General features: G+C 43.8%; 1 protein-coding gene across 2 annotated transcripts; it reads right to left on the bottom strand.

Annotated features, from left to right (window-relative positions):
- Nucleotides 1–1,744: 1,744 nt before the first annotated feature.
- Nucleotides 1,745–22,682, bottom strand: LOC122079994 (aldo-keto reductase family 4 member C10-like). 2 transcript variants are annotated; one of them, XM_042646826.1, is made up of 4 exons: nt 22,180–22,682; nt 21,095–21,782; nt 16,854–17,111; nt 1,745–2,330 (listed from the first exon to the last, which is right to left on the bottom strand). In XM_042646826.1, the coding sequence occupies exons 2-4, from the start codon at nt 21,659–21,661 to the stop codon at nt 2,061–2,063; spliced, it is 1,095 nt and encodes a 364-aa protein (XP_042502760.1). In that variant the 5' UTR covers nt 21,662–21,782; nt 22,180–22,682; the 3' UTR covers nt 1,745–2,060. The 2 variants fall into 2 exon arrangements, with proteins under 2 accessions (XP_042502760.1, XP_042502759.1); XM_042646825.1 differs by having other exon boundaries at nt 21,095–22,682.
- Nucleotides 22,683–24,069: the final 1,387 nt, after the last annotated feature.

The raw sequence follows: 24,069 nt of genomic DNA, 5'->3' as shown, positions 1-24,069 counted from the left end.
ACTAAGCACACCAATTTTGATTCATTATTGAAAGATGAATGTACCACTATGTACTCCCACCAAATAATTAAAGACTCTATGGAAAGATAGTCATAACCAATAGGAAAGATAATCATGGGTTAAACGGTTGGTTTTAGTGGAGCCTAATTGATCTAGGCCCTCACCGTTATTGACCATTAAGCAATCGATTCTTATAGACTAAGACATGGACACATTTCTATTCGATTCCATAATTGGGATGTAAAAGGGGGCAGGCTAAGTGGCTTAGTGGCCAAGTGGCTAAGTGGGCTATGCTCATCTTTTTTTTTTTAATGTACATAGTTGGTTCTAATACATGGATTTTCTAATTATGATCCCCACATTTCTTTGTATTTTTCCTGTTTTTCAATTTTATATATTTGACTTCTGGCAAATCTTGATGAACACTGCACGAATGCAGCACGAGGCATATTGACTTTTTACTCACCTTGGACTATGATGGTGGAAACTAGGAAATAAAAGATCATTCAACTGCGGACTTTTTTTTGGATGAATTTCAACTCCTGACTTGGTCATGGCAACTCCACTTGTTGACATTTCTAGCCCTTATTGGTAAAGAACAAAACCTAGGTCCCTAACCTGCTTTCCATGTGGATTAAAAAAATAGGTTAGAACATTGAATTCAGAAACTTTGAAAAATTATACAAGACTTTGTCCGACTTTGATGCCAAATTTTGATATAATGTTCTCAGGAGGAGAAGGGAAGGGAAATTATAGAATTTCCCTGTGATATGGCAAACTAGGGGTCTCAATTTGGAGGCTGAACCAAACCGGAAAGTCCGGCCAAACCTTAAATAATTAGTTGGTCTTTGGTCTGACCTGATTAGACTGGCCAAAACCAAATGAATGGACCAAAACTGATTATCCCAATAAAATAAGTAACTGATTTGTTTATTTTATTTATGGGGGACCATGGGTGCGGCAGATTGCCTTCATATAGAGAAGGGAAGTGAGGTCATTTCATGTGAAGAGAGAGAGAGAGAGAGAGATAATGTACATGTGACGGCTCAAAGAACCTTTTTCCTTCATTTAAACGAAGCTGATAAGTAACCCAAAAACGAACAGACCGATAGTTTTGGCTTTGATCATAAGAACCAATTAACTTATTGTTCTGTTTCGGTCTGACCCAATTTTTGCTTAGGGCATGATAGGTCAGCCCTGCCTACACCGACCAATACGACACCCCTAAGGTAAACCGGTCGGAAAGTGTAATTTCAAGTTGAAAAAAACCAGACACAAAATCCACTCAGAATCTAAACCAGACTGAAATGGTAGACTTGCATAATGAAAAGAAGGAAAGGAGTGGTTTGCGGGGGTGGGGGGGTTTAATCCAACAGAACCAGCTCAGTATGCACAACCATTCAGTTCCCCCCTCCCCCCTCCCTCGTGGAAATATATTTCACTAAAATGTGAAGCAAAAAAGATACCATACAAGCAGTCTAGTCTATAGGCTCAGGAAGAAATAGAGAAATAAGACAAGCAGCAGCACTGCCACACATACATCACTAGCCTACCAATGAACCAACCACACTGTCTCATGCCGAAGTCATATACTAATCCAGAAGTCCCTCCAACAGCTCCCATAAAGCAAAATGCAAACCCAACTAACTTCACAACAACTACAAAAGCACACTATGAAAACAAAGAGCCCCTACAGAAAAAGCAAATAGAAGAAACCGAAAAGAGACCATACAAAGACTGTTAGTTGAAAATAAATAAATAACAAGCATGGTCTAGCTTCATCTATAATGTTTAGTGTAAGAAAGCATCACAAATTAGATTGTCAATTGAATATACTACAGAGGAGAATAAGCATTTCAGCCATAATGTGTACATCAAATTCATAATTCCGACACAATATTTCACATTCTTTGCTATCTTGGGATTGCAATAATATCGCTATTTCCCTCCATTAGGGACATCTATTTGTTTTACAGAAGAGATATTGGAAATGAAAAAGGAAAATTTTACATGAAGAAAAAATGAAATGATCCCACTCATATAATGTCTCTAACATTATTTTATTCAACGTCATCTTCCATTTCATACACAGCTTGGAGAGGACTACTTCCCGAGAACAATCCACCGCTACCAGAGAAGAAACCACTCTCGGATGAACTGACAGGCCAGTTCCCAAAGAGGCATACTTGTGGTTCAATCCTGTTCAACTGGTTCCATTCATCATCTGATAGGGACCAATTGAAGATATCTATGTTTTTTCTAATCCTTTCAGGATTCAGGCTGCAAGGCAGGACAATGGTTCCTCTTTGTAGTCCCCAGCGTAGAATAACCTACAAGAGAGCAAAGCACAAACGTTAGTGGAGAAAAAAGAACTACAACAACCAGATATAACTTAATTTTTCATACCAATGTCCCTATCAGAGAACTACTCCGATGATATTCCATGTATCTCAAGTATCTGTTTCTCACAGCTGCATTTGAAGTTGATTTCCAGAAAACATTTTATGCATTCATATGTGGATTACAGTTTGTAGCATCAGGACATTTGGGGCACTGCTACCCTGGAGAAGAAGTATTGAAATGACTCCAAAGATGCAGGGGCAGAGACAAACGAAGTGAAAAAAAAAAATTTTGTAGTGGCTTCCAGCATGCCCTTAAATAGAATGTGGAATCCATTACATCATAATACTAATAGCCGCGTGGCAATTTGTTTGGGGCCCAAACTTCGTAATATGGTTTCCACATAATCTTCTAACTATGCTTAATATAGAGATCAATCTGACATCTGCAAGTGTCATTATAGAAGTTAGAAAAATATTTGTCAAGTCCAGGGATGTGAGCTCAACAGAAGTTCAACAATAAAATTGAAACCCAAGGGGAAAATCCCCTATATGGTGGGTCATATAATCGAGATTCGTCACAAAATTTGACAGCAGGCATATCCAATGCGTCCTTTCACCAAAAAGTAAGACCACCAAATCATTTGTACATCTTGCAGGTGCAGGGCATGATGGAAAAGGTCCAGGTTCAAGCATGGTGGAAACCTCTCTCACTAATACAAAAAAGAAAGGAACAAAGAAAAAGGGAAAAAAAAGGAGCTTGAATCATATATAATGGTGTCGATCCAATTAAGTCTCATTAAAAACATTAAACTACAAATTCTTAAGAAAAAATTTTAGATGGGTATGTTCTTAAGCCAGATTGACTCTCAGGTTAAGGTGTTTGGAGTAAAAACTGCCTAAACACCAACCCTGCCCCACCAGACTTCTCTGTATGATCAATCTGCAAACTGAATATATGATCATCCAAGATAACATGACTTGGTCAATTACCAACTGATCCCAAGAGGGTTCTAGAATCGAAATAAGCCAAACTTGAAATTGTGCCAAGGACAAGCATTTCTTTTCAAAGAGTTATGCATACATTTACATTAAAAAAAAAAAAAAAAAAAAAAAAAAAGAAATGCATGCATGAATGCACTGGCAGTCACATAGCAAGCACATTAGCACCCCTGTCAGTTGTGCACGTTTAGATAAGATCCCACAAGTCTCAATTCCTATGCTTTCAACCCCACAAGAGAGCTACCTGATGGGATGAAATGCATTTTTCAATTGGATTTTACTGCTTGTAGCAACTGTCAAAACCAAAATAGCCAAGAAACATGTTTCAAGCGAGAAAAATTAATTTTCAATAAGGTCACCAGGTTACGAAAAATATTTTCACACATTATTGACTTGTTAGGACAAGCCTAAAGTGTTTCTTGTTTATACAATGAATTTACATGTATATGTTTCTTCTTTATACTTGGTCATGGAAATGTGTTAAACGCTGAATCTTAGGGACTGTGAGTTTATTTGCCCTCGTATAAGATGGTGGAACTTAAAAGGAGAAAAGTAGACATTTACAATTAAATTAATAACACAAGGAAGGTAGGACTATGATGAAGACACTAATATGATGTGGAACGAGATGTCTACTTGATACGGCCAAATTAATTACCCAGTAAGGTAAGAACACGTGGTATCCAAGGAAAGGACACGTGCCGCCCACCTGGTAGAGGCTGCGAGGATTCTAACCACGTAAACCCCGTGAAGAGAAGATACCCAAAGGGGAAATATTCCCCATGAAGGGGATAGGATGTATCCGAGTAGGACTCAGAAAGGGAGAGAGGCGGACCCGAGGGGGACTCCCAAAAAAGAAATCCTAAACCCTAAGCACTATAAGAGAGAGCCCAAAAGGAGGGGAGAGGTAAGTGAATAGACCCACACCATTACTCCTGTGAAAAACTGTTCTGCCGGTCTCTAACTTGGGCATCGGAGGACTAATCCCGGAGATACGTCCGGGCCTTTGCCTTCTGTGCTTGTGTAGGATCAGCTCATACGGATTTTTGGCAGCAACAGATTGGCGCCGTCTGTGGGAACGACAGTAATGGTGGGGAAAACCTATAATCGTAAGAAAGTAAGGGCAGCTCTGAGTATAAACATGGATGAGGAGGAACCTTCAGGAGGGCTCCCTCCCTCGACAGAAATCGGCGAAGAACGAGGAAACGATGATCGGGAAGGTTCCGCAAGGGACCAGCGTTCGGCCGAATATTCGGTGCGTGGAATCTGGAGATAGTAATCCTCCACCCCCTCCTAGGGCGCAGGAATATGTGACACGGGAGCAGTTCGAAGCCCTTCAAGAGAAGTATGACCGAATGGCCGAGGCAATGAAGGTCTCCAAAGCTGTCTCTCAGAAGACCGGCGGAGCACCGCAAGGCCTCCATATCCGGCTAGAGAGGGCTCAAAACGAGGACCGGAGTAGTACAGGATTGATAAGGTCCAGTCAGAATCCTCAAAACCGAGTAAGGAGGGAAAGCCCCGCACCCAAAGAAAGGACGCGGCGCGCCTCCGGGGCCAGGCATCGGGAACCACGCCAAGGAGAGGGACAGAGACATGAAGACTCGGGGTTGAAGCAGATGATCTTGGACCTGAAAGACGAGATCCGGAAGGTAGCAGAAAACCAGACAGGAACTCGCGAGCCAGACCTCACTAATGACACGGCTTTAGCTGATGAGGTCATGAGGAATCCGCTTCCGGTCGGTTTTCGTCTACCCAAATACAACACCTACGACGGGTCTGGGGACGCCGTCAATCATCTGGAAGGCTTCAAGGTTGCTATGCAGTTCCATCGAGTCTCGAAAAACATCATGTGTCGCGCCTTGCCTTTGACGTTCAAAGGAGCGGCAAGGTTATGGTACAACCGCTTGCCGACGAAATCGATCCATAGCTTCAGCGATTTGAGTTACTTCTTCGTGAAGGGATTCTCTAGTAGCCAACCCTTTCAGAAGACCACGTTGAACCTGACCAACGTCAAACAACATGAAGGAGAGTCATTGCGAAACTACATGAAGCGCTTCCAGCAGGAGAAGATCACGATCAGAGGTCTGGACCTGAAAGAAGAGTTCATGGCCTTGCTGGGAGGTGTCAAGGATAAAGAGCTAACAAGGTCTTTGGCGAAGCATACACCAAGGGACCTAGCCGAGTTGAGGGCTCGGTGTGATAAGTACATCCAGATGGAAGAAACCCTTCAAGCCGATGAAGAAGCCGCAGAGAAGACGGGGAGGAAAATGATCTCAAGAGGCGGCGACAAACATTCCGAGGAGGGAAAAAGGCGAAAGTCCGAATATGGTCGGGCACTCAGTCCACCGAAGAAGTTCGAGAAATATGCGCCCCTGAATCGGAAACGAACGGATGTGCTAATGCAGATAAAGGACTCCCCAGATGCCAGAGCCATGAAGTGGCCAGGGAAGATGGGACGACACCCTGAGACGCAATATGGACAAATATTGCCACATCCACAGGGACCACGACCATGACACTGAAGATTGTTGGCATTTGAAGGGGGAAATAGAAGGAATGATCCGAAGAGGATATCTAGGCCAATTCATAGACCGTGAAAAGGAGGATGCCTAAGATGGTAATGACCGCAGGGACAACTGCCGTAGAGACAGCAGAGGCCGCCATGAAAGAAGGGGGCCAGCCCACAGGCAATTAGGAACGACAAAGGGACCGGACACCCGAGGAAGCTGACAATCACCTCCGGGACGATCATAAAAGCTTGACTAGGGTTATAGCGACAATCTTGGAGGCCTAGCCGCTGGAGAAAGTTCAATCTTGGCCAAGAAAGCAAAAGCCTATGCGAGAAGCATGCATGTGGCTGAATGGTCGAACAAGAAGGCGAGGACGGGGACGGTTATTTCCTTCTTGGATGACGACCTGGAAGGAGTGCACACGCCACACGATGACGCCCCTAGTAATCACTATAACCATAGCTGATTGCAGAGTAAAAAGGATCTTGGTGGATACCGGCAGTTCAGCTGACATCCCCTTCCTGGAGGCTTTCCAGAAGATGGGCCTGGACGAGGGAAGGCTGAAGAAGGTCGAACACCCGTTGCAAGGATTGTCCGGAAACCCGGTCAAAGTGGAGGGATCGATTGAGTTGCCAGTAAGAGTCGGCATCGGAGACCGCCAAGTAACAGTCATGATCAACTTCCTGGTGGTAGGCATTACTTCGGCATACAACGCCATACTAGGGAGAGTTGGTTTAAACCTGCTAAAGGCTGTCGTCTCCACACCACACCTCAAGATGAAGTTCCCAACCAAGAACGGTGTCAGTGAGTGTTGAAGTGATCAGGAGGCATCCCGGAGGTGCTATGCCACCACCTTATGGGGAAAAGAGAAGGCGGGCGAGATGCTCCCGATAGAAGATTTGCACGACGACACCGGTTATCAAAGGGGGGAACCGGCTACAGAGTTGGTACAAGTTGAAGCCGAAGAGGGGAGATAACACTCGCCAATTCCAAGTGGGGGCTACAATGCCGAGGTAACAACGAGAAAAAATCATCTCATTCCTCCGAGATAATTCTGACGTCTTTGCCTGGTCAACCTTAGACATGCCTAGAATAGACCAAGAAGTAATAGAGCATCATCTGAGTGTTAACCCGACTAAGAAGCCGGTACAGCGGAAGAAGAGGACCTTTGCCCCCAAAAGGCAGCAGAAGATAAATGAAGAGGTAGAGAAGTTGTTGAAGGCCCAGTTCATCAGTGAAATCCAATACCCGGAGTGGATATCCCACGTGGTGATGGTCCCGAAGGCAAATGAAAAGTGGAGGATCTGCATCGACTTCACAGATCTGAATAAGGCCTGCCCAAAGGACGGCTACCCCCTACCGAAGATAGACCTCCTCATCGATGCCACAGCAGGACACAAGGCGCTGAGCTTCATGGATGTGTACTCGGGGTACAATCAGATCAAGATGTCTGAGGCTGATGTCCTAAAGACATCGTTCATGACCGAAGGGGGATTGTACTGCTATGAAGTCATGCCCTTTGGGCTAAAAAACGCAGGGGTCACCTATCAAAGGTTGGTGAATAAGATCTTCAAGGAGTAATAGAGCATCATCATGGAGGTATACGTGGATGACATGCTTGTGAAAAGCCTGAAGGCAAAACACCATATTCGAGACTTAGAAAAGGCGTTCCAGGTGCTGAGGCAGTACGGCATGAAGTTGAACCCGACAAAGTGCGCATTCGGAATAGCATTGGGAAAGTTCCTCGGCTTTATTATCTCGAAGAGGGGAATTGAAGCCTATCCAGTGAAAATACAAGCCATTCGAGATATGAGGTCACCACAGAATGTAAAACAAGTTCAGGAGCTAACAGGTAGAGTCATCGCCCTAGGACGGTTCATGTCTCAATCAGCTGACAAGTGCCTCCCCTTCTTCAAAGCCTTGAAGGGATCCAAAAAGTTCGAATGGACAGAGGAATGCGAAAAGTCCTTTAAACAGTTGAAGGAGTACTTGGCCGTACCCCCTACTGACGAAGCTAGACGTCGGGGATACCTTGCAGTTGTACTTTGCTGTATCAGCAGTGGCGGTAAACGCGGTACTGACGAAGGAAGAAGGAAGACAACAGCGGCCAATATATTACGTTAGCCGAACCCTGTTGGATGCCGAAACAAGATACAAAAAGACGGAGAAAGTGGCGTACGCCCTAGTAACAGCGGCAAGAAAGCTGAGGCCCTATTTTTAATCACACAAAGTATATGTGCTCACGGACCAGCCCCTGAAGAAGATACTGCAGAGACAGGATATGTCCAGCTGCCTGGTAAACTGGGCTATAGAGTTGGGAGAATTCGACATCCAGTACAAACCGAGAACCGCAATAAAAGCACAGGCCCTGGCAGACTTCATAGCCGAGACAATGCTCCCCGATGATCCCCAGGAGTTTTTCGAGGCCCGGGCAGAAAAGACTTGAACATTGTACGTGGATGGTGCTTCCAACAGTGCGGGAAGTGGCGCAGGAATCATACTGGTCAGCCCCGAAGGTTTCAAGATCGAGTATGCCCTACGGTTCGACTTCGATGCCTTCAACAATGAAGCAGAGTACGAAGCGCTAATAGCCGGAATTAATCTGGCGTGGGCTTTAATGGTACATGAGTTAGTGGTTCACAGTGACTCACAGCTCGTGGTACAACAGGTGAATAGAGACTACGAAGCCAAAGAACAAAGGATGGCTGAGTACTTAAAGACAGTGCGAGAGAGAATAACAGCCTTCAAGGAGTTCGAGGTGAGGCAGGTGCCACGAGAAGAGAATGCCAGTGCAGAGGCACTGTCGTAGTTGGCCACCTTTGACTTCACGGACCTCGGACGATCGGTGTATTTTGAAGTGTTACCCCAACCAAGTACCAAAAGACCCCAAGAGGTGTTACCAGTTGGCGAGAATGGGCCTAGCTAGATGGATGCCATAATCAAGTACCTAACAGGTGTACTCCCCAAAGATAGGGACGAGGCAAGGAAGATACGAATGCGATCAACACGCTTCATGCTAAAAGATGAGACGCTGTATAAGATAGGGTTTACCACACCATACCTTAAATGCCTGAACCTCGTTGACACCGAGTACGCACTCCGAGAAGTATATGAAGGGATATATGGCCAACATCTCAGAGCCTGAGCCTTGGCCCACAAAGTGCTGAGGCAGGGCCTAATCTGGCCATCCATGAGGAGGGATGCAGAAGAGTTCGTCAGGAAGTGCGTTAAGTGCCAGATGTTTGCCCCCACCCATCGGTAGCACTCTACTGAGCTTTCCTCCCTATCAAGCCTGGTACCATTTGCCATGTGGGGAATGGACATCCTAGGCCCATTCCCCCTGGCGACGAGGCAAAGAAAGTTTGTTGTGGTGACGGTAGACTACTTCACGAAGTGGGCGGAGGCCGAAGCATTGGCTACCATATCCGAAAAGAATGTAAGGGACTTCTTCGATAAGGCAGTAGTCTATTGATTCGGCATCCCCCAGGTGGCAGTAACAAACAATGGAACACAGTTCGCCAACCAGACTTTTGGTTTGTTTTGTGATGCGCTCGGCATTGACCACAGGAAAACGTCCATCGGTTACCCATCGACCAACGGGCTGACAGAGGTAACCAATCGTACCCTGCTCCAAGGAATAAAGAAGAGACTGGATGATGCCAAAGGGTTATGGGCAGAAGAGTTAAAAAATATCCTTTGGGCTTACTGCACTACTGTTAAAAAATATCCTTTGGGCTTACTGCACTACTGAGAGATCAGCCACCGGAGAAACACCTTTCATTTTAACCTACGGCACAGTAGCTGTGCTCCCGGTGGAGGTAGGAGCCATGACCCATCGGATTCAGTATTACGATGAAGAAGAAAACGATAGAGGACTCCGAGCTAATTTAAACCTCTTGACTGAAGTCAGAGACGCCTCGTAAGAAAGGATCGCCGCCTACCAGCAAAAGGTTGCGAGGCATTACAATTCTAAAGTCCGAAGAAACGAGTTCAGAATGGGTGACCTCGTCCTCAGAAGGGCGGAGATATCAGATCCGAAGCATCAAGGAAAGTTGGCTCCAAATTGGGAAGGACCTTATAGAGTCACCAGGATAATACGGCCCGGGTCCTATCACCTGAAGACTACGAGGGGAGAAAGGGTACCTCGATCATGGAACTCGAAGAACCTGAGGAAATTTTATCAGTAGTCGCAACATGCACATTTGCTTAGTTTTTGTTTTCGCTTCTTAGAACAGTCTCAGTTTGTAGTTTTACACCCCCAGGCACACCCCCAGGCACTTCCGAGGATTTTTATTACGAAAAATATATAAGCTGGTTTAAGACAATCGAATTTTGACAAGTCTCTAAGAAATATTCCTCGGTTGGGGGGCTCAAGCTAAGGCCGGGGGACCCAACCGAAGGTCCATGCCTCGATTGTGGGCTCAGGCCAAACCCGAGGGAATACGACCGAAAGCCGTTACCTTGAAGGTCATTACCTCGATTGGGTGCTCGGCCCAAGGCCGAAAAGGTCAACGGCATCCCCTAATCTCCGTACATAAGGAAAACTCCCTCGGCTGGAGCTGAAGGGAGACACTAAAATCCTACTTATACAAGGCCTCCCTCCAAGGCTCCTGCCCTTGAACCGGCTGATGCAACAGGACCAAGCCTCGTAGTAAGACAGGCCAAGACACATATTACACTTGGGAAAAAGTACTGGCATAAGGGCTCTCGGCCTTCATGTACCAACCGACGGGCTAAAGATCCCTTAGTGGACTTCAAAAAGAAAAAAAGAAAGACAAGACGAGGAGTAAAGGGAACCGAAGAAACTGAAACAGTCATTCCATAAAAAAGCCCGAAGGTTGAGATTACATGAAAAAGCCTGAAGGCTTAAATTACAAAAAAAAAAGTACCCTAGGCTTAAAAAGGCGGCTTCAGGGGGCGTCCATCGGGTTCACAACCTCGTCCTCGGCATGACGGGGGGTCTCTCGATCGAAGCCATCGTGACCAGGAGTCGGAGGCACCTCGCGTTGCAGCTGAACCTCACCTTCCTCGCTACGGCCTTCGTCGTCAGCATTGGCCACCTCGGTGGCTGTCGGGGCTCCCTTAACATCCTCCTCTTCGAAAATGAGCCCACTATCCTCAAAGGAGACCTCTGGGTAATGCTCGAGGACCCAGTCTCGAACCTCGGTAGCACCCATTGTGAACCCAGGGGTGATGGCACGCCTGACCTCCTCCTAAAAGTCCTTAGAGGCCCTATACCTCTCGGCCCCTCGGACCTTGGCCTCCTGAACCCTCGTCGCTATCTGTGCCTTCAGCTCAGTAAGCTTCCGATCACATTCCTGGCAAGTACAGAGAAGGTCCGCTTCCAGGTGCTCCCCCTTCTCGAGGAGGACCGAACGCTTATTTTTTAGGATAGACTTCTCGTGTTCAGAAGCCTCGAGGTCTCGGGCTAAGGCTTCGGCCCAGATCGCCAGTTGACCAACTTGGTTTTGAGCCTGTGTAAGACATTGATGGTTAGAATTTTGGAATGATAATAAATTAAGGTTTTGAAGACCGAAGCTTACCCCTGCCATGAAGATGCAGGGGCTAGTTATCATGGCCGCCGTCCCCTGGCGTTATGCTTCGGCGGCATCTCGGGGGAAACTGCCCTTCTGTACCAGCTCACGAGCTACACGCCTGACGGACAGAGTGTTGTCCTCCTTGACCGACCACCGAGGGATGAAGCCAACCTCGGCTCGGACATTCGTGACGCTCGGGCTTCTAAAGTCAGCCACCGGAGAAGCATCTCGGGCAGACAAGTTATGGCCCGAAACAGGGAGGGCCTGGACCGCTTCGGTGCTGGGTCCTTCGACCCTAGCCATTTTCTTCGAAGAGGGAGCTTCGGAGGAGGGGGCCCCTTTCTTCTTGTCCTTCCTCTTCTGCTTCTGATGTTGCTGCGCATCCCTCGCCCTGGCCTCCCTTATTTGGGCCTGCCTCTCCGCAGCTGCAGCCCTAGCCTCGGCCCAAGAGATTTGCACTGCATGAAGACATGAGGGAAGTTAATACGAGATACGAAGACCCAAGGCAAATTAACTTGTGCTGGCCTAAGACTCACCTGGGCTAAGCTCGAATCTGAATAAAACAGTGTCGGACTTGAGGCTGTCAGACTCAACTGGAGGGCAAGTGTCTTGACGCCTCGCCATGGCCATCGACTCCGCGTCTGCCCCAAAAAGGGCAGGGGCGGAGTTCACCGTCCTCAAATTGGGGATATCCCAGACAATGCTGAAGGGCACCCCCTCGGTCGACCCCACGAAGAAGAATTTCTCCTTCCACCCGTGGATCGACGTTGGGTAACTGTTCAACAGCCGAAGGTTCTTTCCGAGGGCTGAAATAGTACCAGCCCGAAAGCCCCTTACTGGCTTGGAGGAGGAAGCAATTGACGAAGAGGGGGAGGGAGAGAGGCCTTTGGTGCCTAGAGAAGAGGACGACGAAGCTGAGCATCTGCCGCCATCCGTTCGACGTCAACTGGGTCGGACAAATCCCGTAATGCCGAAACACTCGGGCGAAGAAAGGGTGGAAAGGAAGGCCGGCCTTGAAAGCCTCCTTGTATAAGCACAGCTCTTCAGAGTTCTGATAGCTGGCTTGGTCGATCGGTTACGGTAGTCGGAGCTCGAAAGCATCCGAAATACTGAAGGAGGCCCTTAGTTCCCCCAACTCCAGCTCGTCCATGGTGGAAACGATATGGAGAGCTTCCACCTCAAGGGGGTCCTAGGTCTGGGCTCGGGATTCAAGCACCCTCTCTGAACCCCTCACCGTTTGGGCCACCCTCGGACTCAGATGGCGAGGCCGCGGACGATGAGTTGCGAGATGGGGGCGAATCGGGGAAGGAGCCCGAGGACATCCCTGGGATCCCTCCGGGGCTTCGACCCCCTCGGTTGGACATTGTCCTCTCGGAGGACGAGGGGTTGTACCCAGATGAACTGGACATTGTACTTACTCTTGATCTGGACGAGATGCTAAAGAAAAAGGAAACTGAGATCGAGGGGAAGCTCTCCGAGAGAAACACCTAAACCGAAGGAAGGCTCTCCGAAAAAAAAAAAAAACAAAAGTGGCCCACAAATGGACCCCCACACTTTATAAATGGAAGAAAAACGATATGACTGCCCGAGCATTAATGGTGCCGTCACGACATCAATCACCGACCTCGAGGTTTGAGCCTGAGCAGACCTGACCGAAGGTCCTTACTTCGGTTGGGGACTCAGGCCCAAGCCGAGCGGACCTGACCGAAGGTCCTTACCTCGGTTGGGTGCTCAGGCAAAGGCTGAGCGGACCTGACCAAAGGTCCATACCTCAGTTGGGAGCTTAGGCCCAGGCCGAGAGGACCTGATCGAAGGTCCTTACGTCGGTTGGGAGCTCTGGCGAAGGCCAAGCGGACCTGACCGAAGGTCCTTACCTCGGTTGGGAGCTCTGGCAAAGGCCGAGTGGACCTGACCGAAGGTCCTTACCTCGGTTGGGAGCTCTGGCGAAGGCCGAGCAGACCTGACCGAAGGTCCTTACTTCGGTTGGGGACTCAGGCCCAAGCCGAGCGGACCTGACCGAAGGTCCTTACCTCGGTGTGGTGCTCAGGCAAAGGCTGAGCGGACCTGACCGAAGGTCCTTACTTCGGTTGGGAGCTCAGGCCCAGGCCGAGAGGACCTGACCGAAGGTCCTTACCTCGGTTGGGAGCTTTAGCGAAGGCCGAGCAGACCTGATCGAAGGTCCTTACCTCGGTTGGGAGTTCTGGCAAAGGTTGAGCTGACCTGACCGAAGGTCCTTACCTCGGTTGGGGGCTCAGACAAGGGCCGAGCGGGCCTGATTGAAGGTCTTGGTCGCCGGCTTCGGTCAAGCCCGCTCCGCACGAAAGTCGAGGCCAAAAGAATAAGGCCTAAGGGACACATGAATGGGAAAGAAAATGACGAAAGACATGATTACTCCCATAGGAAGAGCCTCCTAGTGGAAGGGGGCTGCTGATATGGCCAAATTAATTACCCAGTAAGGTAAGAACACGTATCCAAGGAAAGGATACATGCCACCCACCTGGTAGAGGCTGCGAGGATTCTAACCACGTAAACCCCGTGAAGAGAAGATATCCGAAGGGGGAATATTCTCCACGAAGGGGATAGGACATATCTAAGTAGGACTCAAAAAGGGAAAGAGGCAGACCCGAGGGGACTCCCAAAAAAGAAACCCTAAACCCTAAGCACTATAAGAGAGAGCCCGAAAGGAGGGGAGAGGTAAGTGAATAGACCCACACCATTACTCCTGTGAAAAAACTGTTCTACCAGTCTCTAACTTAGGCGTCGTAGGACTAATCCCGGAGATACCTCCGGGCCTCTGCCTTCTGTGCTTGTGTAGGATCAGCTCATACGGATTTTCGGCAGCAACACTACTAATATTAAAAAATGTAACTACAGATATTTTAGGGGAATCTAAGGGAAAACGACATTCATCTAGGGAAACTTGGAAGTGGGATGAGAAAGTTCAAGCAATCATTACACCTAAGAAATCTAGTTTTAAAACTTGGAAAATGACTAAAAATGAGGAAGATTTAAAGAAGTATAAATTAGCTTGAAATGAAGATAAGAAGAAATTAGGAAAACACAGACTAAGAAATATGAGGATCTCTATAAAAATTTAGGCAGAAATGAGGCGGAAAAGATATCATAAACTAGTGAAAAAATGAGGAAAAGGAAGAGTAGAGATTTCAATCATATTAGATGCATTAAAAGTGAGGATAGTAATGTATTCAGAAGCGATGAATAAACTAAAGAAAGATGGAAAAAAATTTCTACAACTTACTAAATAAAGACAATACAAGTATTAGTGTTTCAAAGTGTCGTAATAACCATAAAGAAAAAACAAAAAATTAGATATATGGAAAAAAAATCTTAAGTAAAGGAAGCTTTAAAGAAGATGAAAATAGGTAAAGCACTTGGTCTAGATGGTATCCCAGTACAGGTGTAGAAGAGCTTAAGATTTTTGGAATAACTTGGCTAACTAAGTTGTTCAATAACCAATTTGGTTTTATGCTAGGAAGATCAACTACAGAAGCTATTTATTTTCTTAAGAGACTAATGGAAAAATTTAAAGAATGTAAGAAGGATCTCCATATGGTATTTATTATACTTGTTTTCCACAAACTACCACAAATAAGAGTGTTTGATTAGATGAGGTGGGAAACTTACTAGACAACCTCATTAAATGCATATTTATTTTTGTCTGGTGATGTTGTATCCCACTTTTTCCCACCCCATTCATTTTCAAAGTCCTACCAAATTGGTAAGATTGGTAGGACTTTGGCAATATTCATGAAAAAACTCACTTTGCATCTCCCTCTCCTCCTCCCATTTCCTCTCTCTCCAACCAAATCCCACCCCAGTAAAAAGAACTTATTCTATCATTTCCTTCCCTCTCATTTCCTTATCAACCCAACCCACAACATGTGGGACCCACCCTCACAAGTTTCCCACCCCTGTTTACGTTTTAATCAGACGAGGCCTTGAAGAAAATTTTACAGCATAGTCAAATGGCCAGAAATGATGTATGGGGCTGAATACTAGGTAGTGAAGAAACAACATGAATGCTAGGTAACAAAGAAACATCATATATACAAACTTAATGTAGCTGAAATGAGGATGTTGAGATAGATGAGTGGTAAAACTACAAAAGATAAAATAAGGAATGAAGAAATTAGAGCTAATTTAGAAGTAGCCCACGACACTTGATAAGTTGCGAGAAAGTCATTTGAGGTGGCATGGACATGTGCAACGGCGGCCTTTCACTGTGCCAGTATAGAGGGGGGATTTGATACAGATCGAAGGAGCTAAAAGAGCCCGGGGTAGGCCGGGGTAGGCCTAAAATGACTCTATGAGAAGTGGTGAGAAAAGACATGCATAACTTAGGACCATAGGACTAATAACAAGTATGGCTCTGATTAGTGCTGAATGGAGAAAAAGGATCCATGCAGCCAACAACATTTAGTTGAGATAAAGCTGAGTTGTTGTTTGTTGTTTACAATACGTAAATATATAAATTGTTTACATATCTTTTGCACTTTACCTTCACCAATTTGGCATAACTCATAAAAATGTATAACATCCATGTTTTGATTCCTTTCCCAGATTGAATGTATAATAGTGAAAAATATCGAACTTTGTCATGAGGGATGACAAAAATCAACTTATCCTCCAATTATCTATCATACTACTTTAAAGAGGATGCTTGTGATGTATACAAATATTAAATAAACTTCCCAATTTCTCTCATTGTCCTTTTCTGGGTACATCAAATCCAGGAACTAACTTGCCCACTGCATTTTTTCTAGCATAGAATGATAGAAAAGATGATGAGCAGTAGCATTAAGGTTTAATATGCATTTGTCCATCTAATGTTAAGTTCTTTCTACTTCCCCTTCCCCTTATCTCTTCTTGTTCTTTTCTGAGTACATCAAATCCAGGAATTTGGCAATAAACTCACCATCCAAACTCCAAAAACAAGCTTAGTTTCTGTACCAACTGAATATTTTCCAGCATAAACGTATATATTAACCAAATTCAAGGTATCCGCTTCAAACTTTAATTATAACAATTATATCAGTAGTACTATTCCTATGATATAAATTTTAAAAACCCCCTCTTCCAAAACTGAGTTAACTCGCAGAGTTCATGCCAAGTCTAGCAGATCAACTAGAGAGGTTGTTTTCATATGCATTATGCAAATCAGATTTCATTTTTCTTCTAAATATGCAAAACATTGGTTCCATCAATTCCAATTTCAAAATTTTAATATTAACTACTAAATCAATTCAGCACAGGATTTAGTCAAGTTTCAGATAAAACAAAAAGAAAATTTTGACTGAGTATGAACAATACCTAATTATGGTAAAAGGAAGTGTACTGAATAGAGCATTTGTACAAAAACAACACAAGAGGAATGTGAACTAAAATTTTAGTATCAAGGGATTAAATATGGCTGCAAGGAAATATCATAAGTTGAATAAATATACCTGCTCAGGTGTCTTTTTATGGCGTTCAGCGATTTCTGCAACAACGGACAATTTCAACATGGGCCCATGTACTGATCTTGATCTTCTGAATGATATCCGAGGTGTCCCAGGTTCATCTTCACCACCTGATGATCCACTATCTGACGGTCCAGGGATGGAAGCAGGAACACCTAAAGGAGTGTGTGCAGAGACGTGGATTCCTTTCAATTGACAAAGTCTTACAAGTTCATCCTGCCTCCAGAAAGGGTGCAACTCCACCTATCATAAACCAATCATATGTAAGTCAAGAAACGCAACCTGTAGTCCAAAGCTTCAATTGGTGTAAGTTATTAATCGTTAAACAAAACTTTTACCACAGGCTGAACTACTATACAAATTTAAGAATAAAAGAATACTCCAAACCATTTCTAGCTCAAACAAGATTGATGGGGAAGCATCTGGACGACATGCAATTCAGAAGTCATAATGAATGGTATTTTTATTTTAACCATCCTAAAGATGGGCTCCTTTGCTGAATACACCCTGCACTTGTATGTGAGATCGAACACCAGAGATAGATAAAATTTTACGATTTCTTGATTCCATTATTGGGGTTATTGGTCCAGATAATGAGACTCCAATAAATAGGCAATGAGCACTCAACTACGTATTAACCAATAAGGCCTAGAAAGAGAAAACCTCCATATTCATTAAATTCTTGACTTGCATAGTTGCATTACCATCTGAAGCCCAGAGAAGAGAAGATTGAATTAGGCTGATATCAGTCTGGGAGATCTTTCTGCAGATGAATCCTGCCTCAGGAAATGTTGAGAGAAATTCAGAAAGAAAACCCTGAGCAGTTGGATGGGCCTCAGACACTGATGAAGATGATGGCCTAGGTTGAGGAAAGAAAAAAAGCACTGATGCAGGAAATGCCCCCTTTTCCCCCCATTTTGCAAAATTTTCTGCTAGTGGTCATGTGGAGAAAACAATAAATGCAGGAAATGAATAAAAGTGGATAAATTACATGCAAGGATTTACAAAAGGACAAATAAAGGACTGAAACGGATGTTGCTGAGGAGGTGAGGTGAGATGAGATTTGAAGACTTATAGTTTCCTAGAACATATGTGATGTAGCAGCGCTCCGATGGATTGACCCAAACCCGCTCCAAAACCCGGACCAAGACCCAGATCCCATTTGGGTTCCAAGTTACTGATTTGGGTTCAAGATTATTAGAATATTCTAGGATTTATTTTATTTGAGAATAATTGTAATATTTTATTTTGGGGTAGTTTCTAGATAGGAAAGATAGTTTCCTATTTGAGTCCTTATTTACTTCTAATCTTGTTAGTCTAGATTTTAGTAGATTTTAATTTTATTTTATTCTTTGACTTTAATTAGGAAGTTTTTAATTTTAGTTATTATAAATTAAGCATGTAACCCAAATCAGAAAATTCTATTGAAGAATGAATTGAGTTGGATTTGATCCTGCGTGCTATCTTCTCCCCCCCCCCCTTCTCTCCCTTCTCTCTCTTATTCCCTTCTTGTCCAGGGAGACAACCCCCCCTTCTTCTTCCCTGCGACCTCTCTATCTCCCCTCTTCTCCTATCTTCCTTTCTCCTTGTTCTTTCTTCTTTTCTGGTTCTGTTCCTACGATCTTAACAGTCCAGCAAGGGAGTATTGAAACCCTTTCCCCATTATTTAGTATCACAGCAAATTTATTTACTGTCAACTTCTTTACTCCAATGGTTGCTCATGCCACCCCCTCATCTGAACTATGGACTCGGTTACTTTGACTGAATGAAGAGACATTGAAGGTGGTTAGTGTTGGTGTATGATGTCTTGTATTCTGTCACAGTTTAACACAGGGAGTACTGGTGCAGCGCCTCGACAGGCAGGATGACGGTCCCCTTAGCCGATTAGCGGGCTGTAGGGTTTGCAAGGCGACAGGAGGCCCCCTGCATAGTAGGGGGTGTAGGGGGGTGCAGCCCCCCGTTTGAATTTTTTTATTTGAGGGCAATTGTGTACTTTCCGGATTAGGGTTTTTTCGCTATATATTTGTAGCGAGGGTTTCTTTCTCTGTAATGCAAGCAATACTGAGAGGTGTGAGGACGAGCGTTGTAACCCTATTCTCCCTGATAGTGAAGCGGAATCTCATCACCGGGGACGTAGGCAACCTTGCCGAACCTCGTAAAATCCGTATGCATTGTTTGTTCTGTTTTTCCATTATCTTCTGCATTGTTTTAGGGTTGCGTTTCTATAGTTAGAGCCTTCCAAGAAGAGAGGATGGCTAGAGAAGCACAAGTTGTTACCCTCCAGGACATTAACACAAGACTTGATGCCCTAGAGTCACGTATTCAGAACCCCGACGAACAGCAAGGTCACGTTACTCATGACATTGTGGCGACACCTTGAGAACCGTGCCCCCATCTAGAGACCATTACATCAAGCTTTGTTCTCGATGTTTAAGATGAACTGGACAATCCGATGAAGGATGTTTCTGAAGAACTGATTGATGGCCCTATCTCATTTGTGAAGCCCTACCATCCGATTCTGATCAAATTCATATCATTTGTTGATGACCATCAGAAGAATGTGACCGTTGATCGTAAGGTGCGCTGGATCTTTACCCCATTGGAGCCATTGATCGAGGATGCTGATCGAGTGGTGTTGATTCTCTCCAATAAAACTCGTGGACGAGTTTTTCTAAACAACAGGGGAGTTGATGTAGTAGCGCTCCGATGGATCGACCCAAACCCACTCCAGAACCCGGACCAAGACCCAGATCCAATTTGGGTTCCAAGTTACTGATTTGGGTTCAAGATTATTAGAATATTCTAGGATTTTATTTTATTTGAGAATAATTGTAATCTTTTATTTTGGGGTAGTTTCTAGATAGGAAAGATAGTTTCCCATTTGAGTCCTTATTTACTTATAATCTTGTTAGTCTAGATTTTAGTAGATTTTAATTTTATTTTATTCTTTGACTTTAATTATGAAGTTTTTAATTTTAATTATTATAAATTAAGCATGAAACCCAAATCAGAAAATTTTATTGAAGAATGAATTGAGTTGGATTTGAGCCTGCGTGCTATCTTCTCCTCCCCCCCTCTTCCATCTTTGTGAAATCTCTTCCCTTCCCCCTTCTCTCCCTTCTCTCTCTTATTCCCTCCTTGTCCAGCGAGACAACCCCCCCTTCTTCTTCCCTGCGACCTCTCTATCTCCCCTCTTCTCCTATCTTCCTTTCTCCTTGTTCTTTCTTCTTTTCTGGTTCTGTTCCTGCGATCTTAACAGTCCAGCAAGGGAGTATTGAAACCCTTTCCCCATTAATATGTATCCAATAGAATGGATCTATATAGATGATGAATTCTAAGATAGAAATTGTCCCAGGTATAATTGGTTAACTCTTAATTCAAGTGCACAGAACAACTACTGTCTAGATTTTCAGTAGTACAAATATTCTGCGTGTCAATGATTTTTGGTTTTCGTAAGAGTAGAACGGATCTTAGTCTAGATTATAAGGGTGATGAGCTGTCAAGGAAAAAACAGTTCTAGGTATCTATGCTTAACTATTGATTCTGATGTGTATAAGAGATGCATTCTAGATTTTCAATAGAACATAAATACCATGTATCCAAGCTTTTCTGCTTTTGGTAGCTGTAGAACAGAGATGAATCCACAAATACTGCCACTCACAAAAACTGCCATTTGTGTTTTTCAATATTAAAGCAATACTGACAACATGGTAAGACTAGTGTTTTTCTTCTTGAAATCAACAGTTAAAAAGGGTTGAGGCTAACAGTAAAACAATATATGAGACTCAAAGCATGTCAAGCTTACTATAAAATTCATTACATCTAAATCTGGAAGGGACTGTTGGTTGGCATGATGGTAAGAGGCCTAGGCTACCAGCTTCGAAGATGTGGTTTCGAGTCTGAGGGTGGCCACATCAGGCAGAAAAAGCCAAAGGTCAAGACCCAACTCCAGCCCAACCCTCTCAGGAGCCTACAAATGCAGGTCCTGCAGCAGGTTATGGACCTTTACACTGTAAACTGGAAATAATACACAAGCTGTTGAGGATTAAAGCCATAAGCTATTGTATGGCACAGCCTAACTCAGTTCAATATTCACCAAATCTATGTTTCTGCTACATATTATATTTGAATGAATTTTAAAGTGAATAAGCAGTGATCACCCTTAGCATAAGGTTTGAGTGGTAACTTCAATTCTTAACTATCAAATAAAAGAAAGAACAGCTAACCTGATTCACAGCTGGTACAATCTTTGCAAATTTAACCAGTTCTTCTATCTGCTGAAGACCGAAATTACTGACACCAATAGCTCGAACCAGACCCAACTCCGCTAGAGCCTCCATTGCTTTCCATGTTGGCTTCAATTTGAGTAAAAATTGCCTATACTCAGTCCCTGACTTCCAAGGAGGATCAGTAGCATCACCAAAAGCTGAACACTCAGGCCAATGTACCAAATAGAGATCCAAGTAGGATACTCCAAGGTTTTGAAGTGAAACTCTAACAGAATTCTCAATTCTCTTGATAGAATTAGAACCACAGTACAGCTTAGAAGTCAAGAAAATCTCCTCTCTCTTGAGGCCACCCTTGAAAGCTTCAGCCAGTGCTTCCCCAACCTCAATCTCGTTCCCATAAAGATGGGCACAGTCTATATGACGGTAACCAGCCTTCAAGGCCGTTTTTACAGCTTCGACGCAGAGGTCTCCTCCACTCTGCCATGTTCCAAGACCTATAGCTGGAATTTTAGCCCCAGTGTTCAACTGAAAGTAGTTTCCTGATGCTCCTCCTTTACCTCTCATTATCCCAACTTCCTTGACCAGAAAAATAGACCGAAAGAAAGAAAACCAAACTCAAGAAACAACACCAAGAATACTAAAAACCATGTAGAACGGGAAAGCCTGACGGGAACAGATAGATTCTCTGCAAAAGAAGAGGAAAAACCCAATAAAAGATATTTTTTGCTGGGGAGGAGAAGCAGCAAATCAATGAAGAAAGCAGGAATCAAACGCTTATCAATGAGAAAATTAAAGGCCGCAAGAGGGAAATGCAAATCACAGAAAAATTCAACAACTTAACAAGCTTACTGATCAAGGGCCTTCTTAAGAAAGAAAACCCAAAACAACATTCAGAGCAAGAAACGAATGAAAACCAAGTAACCCTACAAATTCAGAAAAGAAAAAGAAGGACCCATTTAAAAAAGAAACTCCATAATCAAACAATCATTGCAACAAGAAGAGATCAACTAAAAATAAATCTAAATGAACCAAACAGCCACAACAATAAAGAGGGTAGAGACAGAACACCCCCTACTCCTCACCAGCAAGAAATTCACAAATTAAGCTCCCTGAAAGAAACCCAATAGCCCAAAAATCACAGCGAAGACATCCAAGAAGCAACCAAAAGGTCCAAAGCTTGGGCAATGTTTTATCGTTCTTGTAACAGTCACTGTCCAAAGAGTCGTGTGCGAAAACGCCATCCAAGAGATGAAACTCAAAGGAAACTCCAAGGATGCAGACAAGAAAGTTCAATATTATATTACTATTGGGATTATAGGAAATAGAAGTATTTAGACTAAAATTTCAAGTTTCCACCGAACTAAGAAGACTTGGAATCCACCAATCATCTACTAAGTCAATCAGCGACCTTAACAGAGGAGGGATAAAATTCTTGAGTTTCGGCAGATTGAGTGGAAGTATATTTGGGTGATCTCACTTGAAGGGTTTCTTTGTTGAGAAATATTCTGATCCCGACGAAGGAAGCAATGGGCGTCTCTCCAACGGTACTGAAGGGGATAATTGTGAAAAAAAAAAAAAAAATGGAAAAGCGAAAAGTAAACAAACAGATAAAAAGTCCCTGAGCAAGCGACCATTTTTTGTTAGGAGGAACAATGCTACCTCCCACGTGTGTCTACGTTTAGGCATGGTCGATGCAAAAAGATTGTATTGTCCCGCATTAAAAATGTGCCCGCCCATTGATGTGTTTCTGTGCTAGGATAAGGAAGCAATTCTCTTCCCCATTTTTTATAAGGGAAAAGAACAGGGCTGAATTCTTCGGCGGCGCAATAAGATGTCTGACGTGCATCTAATGGCCATAAACGTTTAGGCTCGAAGTCCAAGATAGTCACACGTAACCCAAGGCATTTATGGGCGTCAGATGTACACTAGATGCCCTGTTGTGCCACAAAGAGGATCTAAGACCAAAAAGCACCTGCCTAATCATGTAGCCTAGCGACAAAGACATATGAGTGCACAAAATTGTTAATTATCATTGTGAAATCAAGAATATGTATATGCCCATGTGCATGCTCTCATTTGCCTCTTGTGTTGGTGCAGTGTCTACATGACTAGGCAGCGATCTTTTATCTTTTTTATATTAATTTTTGGAGAGAGGGTTCCGTAAATGGTAGCGCCACCTCTATAGTAATGCATGGGCCAATGGGAGCACTAGCAGAAGCAAAAACAAAGGCGGGATTGAGAGGTGGGCGTGATCATTTTGCCCCCCCACTATGTCTGAACGTAGGGGTCACACTGACTTTTAGGCCTTTTCTTTTTCTTAATTTTTTGGAGAAAAACTCTTTGAATATGCCACATGGGAAAAATGATTTCATGCATAGGAGAACAAGGTCATTTCGCACGAAGGGAAGAGAGAGAGAGAGAGGTGTACAGTCCCTAGCATAAGGGTGTCAATTTGAGATCGAAAATATAAAATTTCAAATAGAATAAGATTGTGATAGATAATATAGTGACAAACAACCAACACCCATTCACACATCAAACAAAATGGTCTATTTTCTGATTGATTTTTTTTTTTTTTTTAGAATTTTTGATTGATTTAAGTATTGTAGTCTAATAGAATTACCAAATATGCATTAGTTGTTCGAGATTGAATATTTTATATTATTTATTGGTAAAATGTCTCTGTTTTTGGTAAAATGTCTTTGTGAGTGATTCATGAATGCTATAAACAAAATTTGTACTAATAGTTCTTGGCCTAGTATTCCATATTAAATTAAACATTGGTGAAAAATGTCTTTGAAGGATTCATGAATGTTAAAATAGAGCTTAAACTGCATAAAAATTGAATTCGAATCAAAACAAGTTAGTTCAGTTTTGGTTTTGAAAATGTTTCTATTCTTGGTTTGATTTGATTTTGATGGGACCCTTAACCTGCAATTCAAAGAACCTTTGCCCATGTGTTTTTTTTTTTT

Source organism: Macadamia integrifolia, chromosome 5 (genome assembly GCF_013358625.1).
Source record: "Macadamia integrifolia cultivar HAES 741 chromosome 5, SCU_Mint_v3, whole genome shotgun sequence".
NCBI lineage: Eukaryota > Viridiplantae > Streptophyta > Magnoliopsida > Proteales > Proteaceae > Macadamia > Macadamia integrifolia.
Note: the sequence above shows the minus strand (reverse complement) of the source record. Positions and strands in the feature narration are given on the sequence as shown.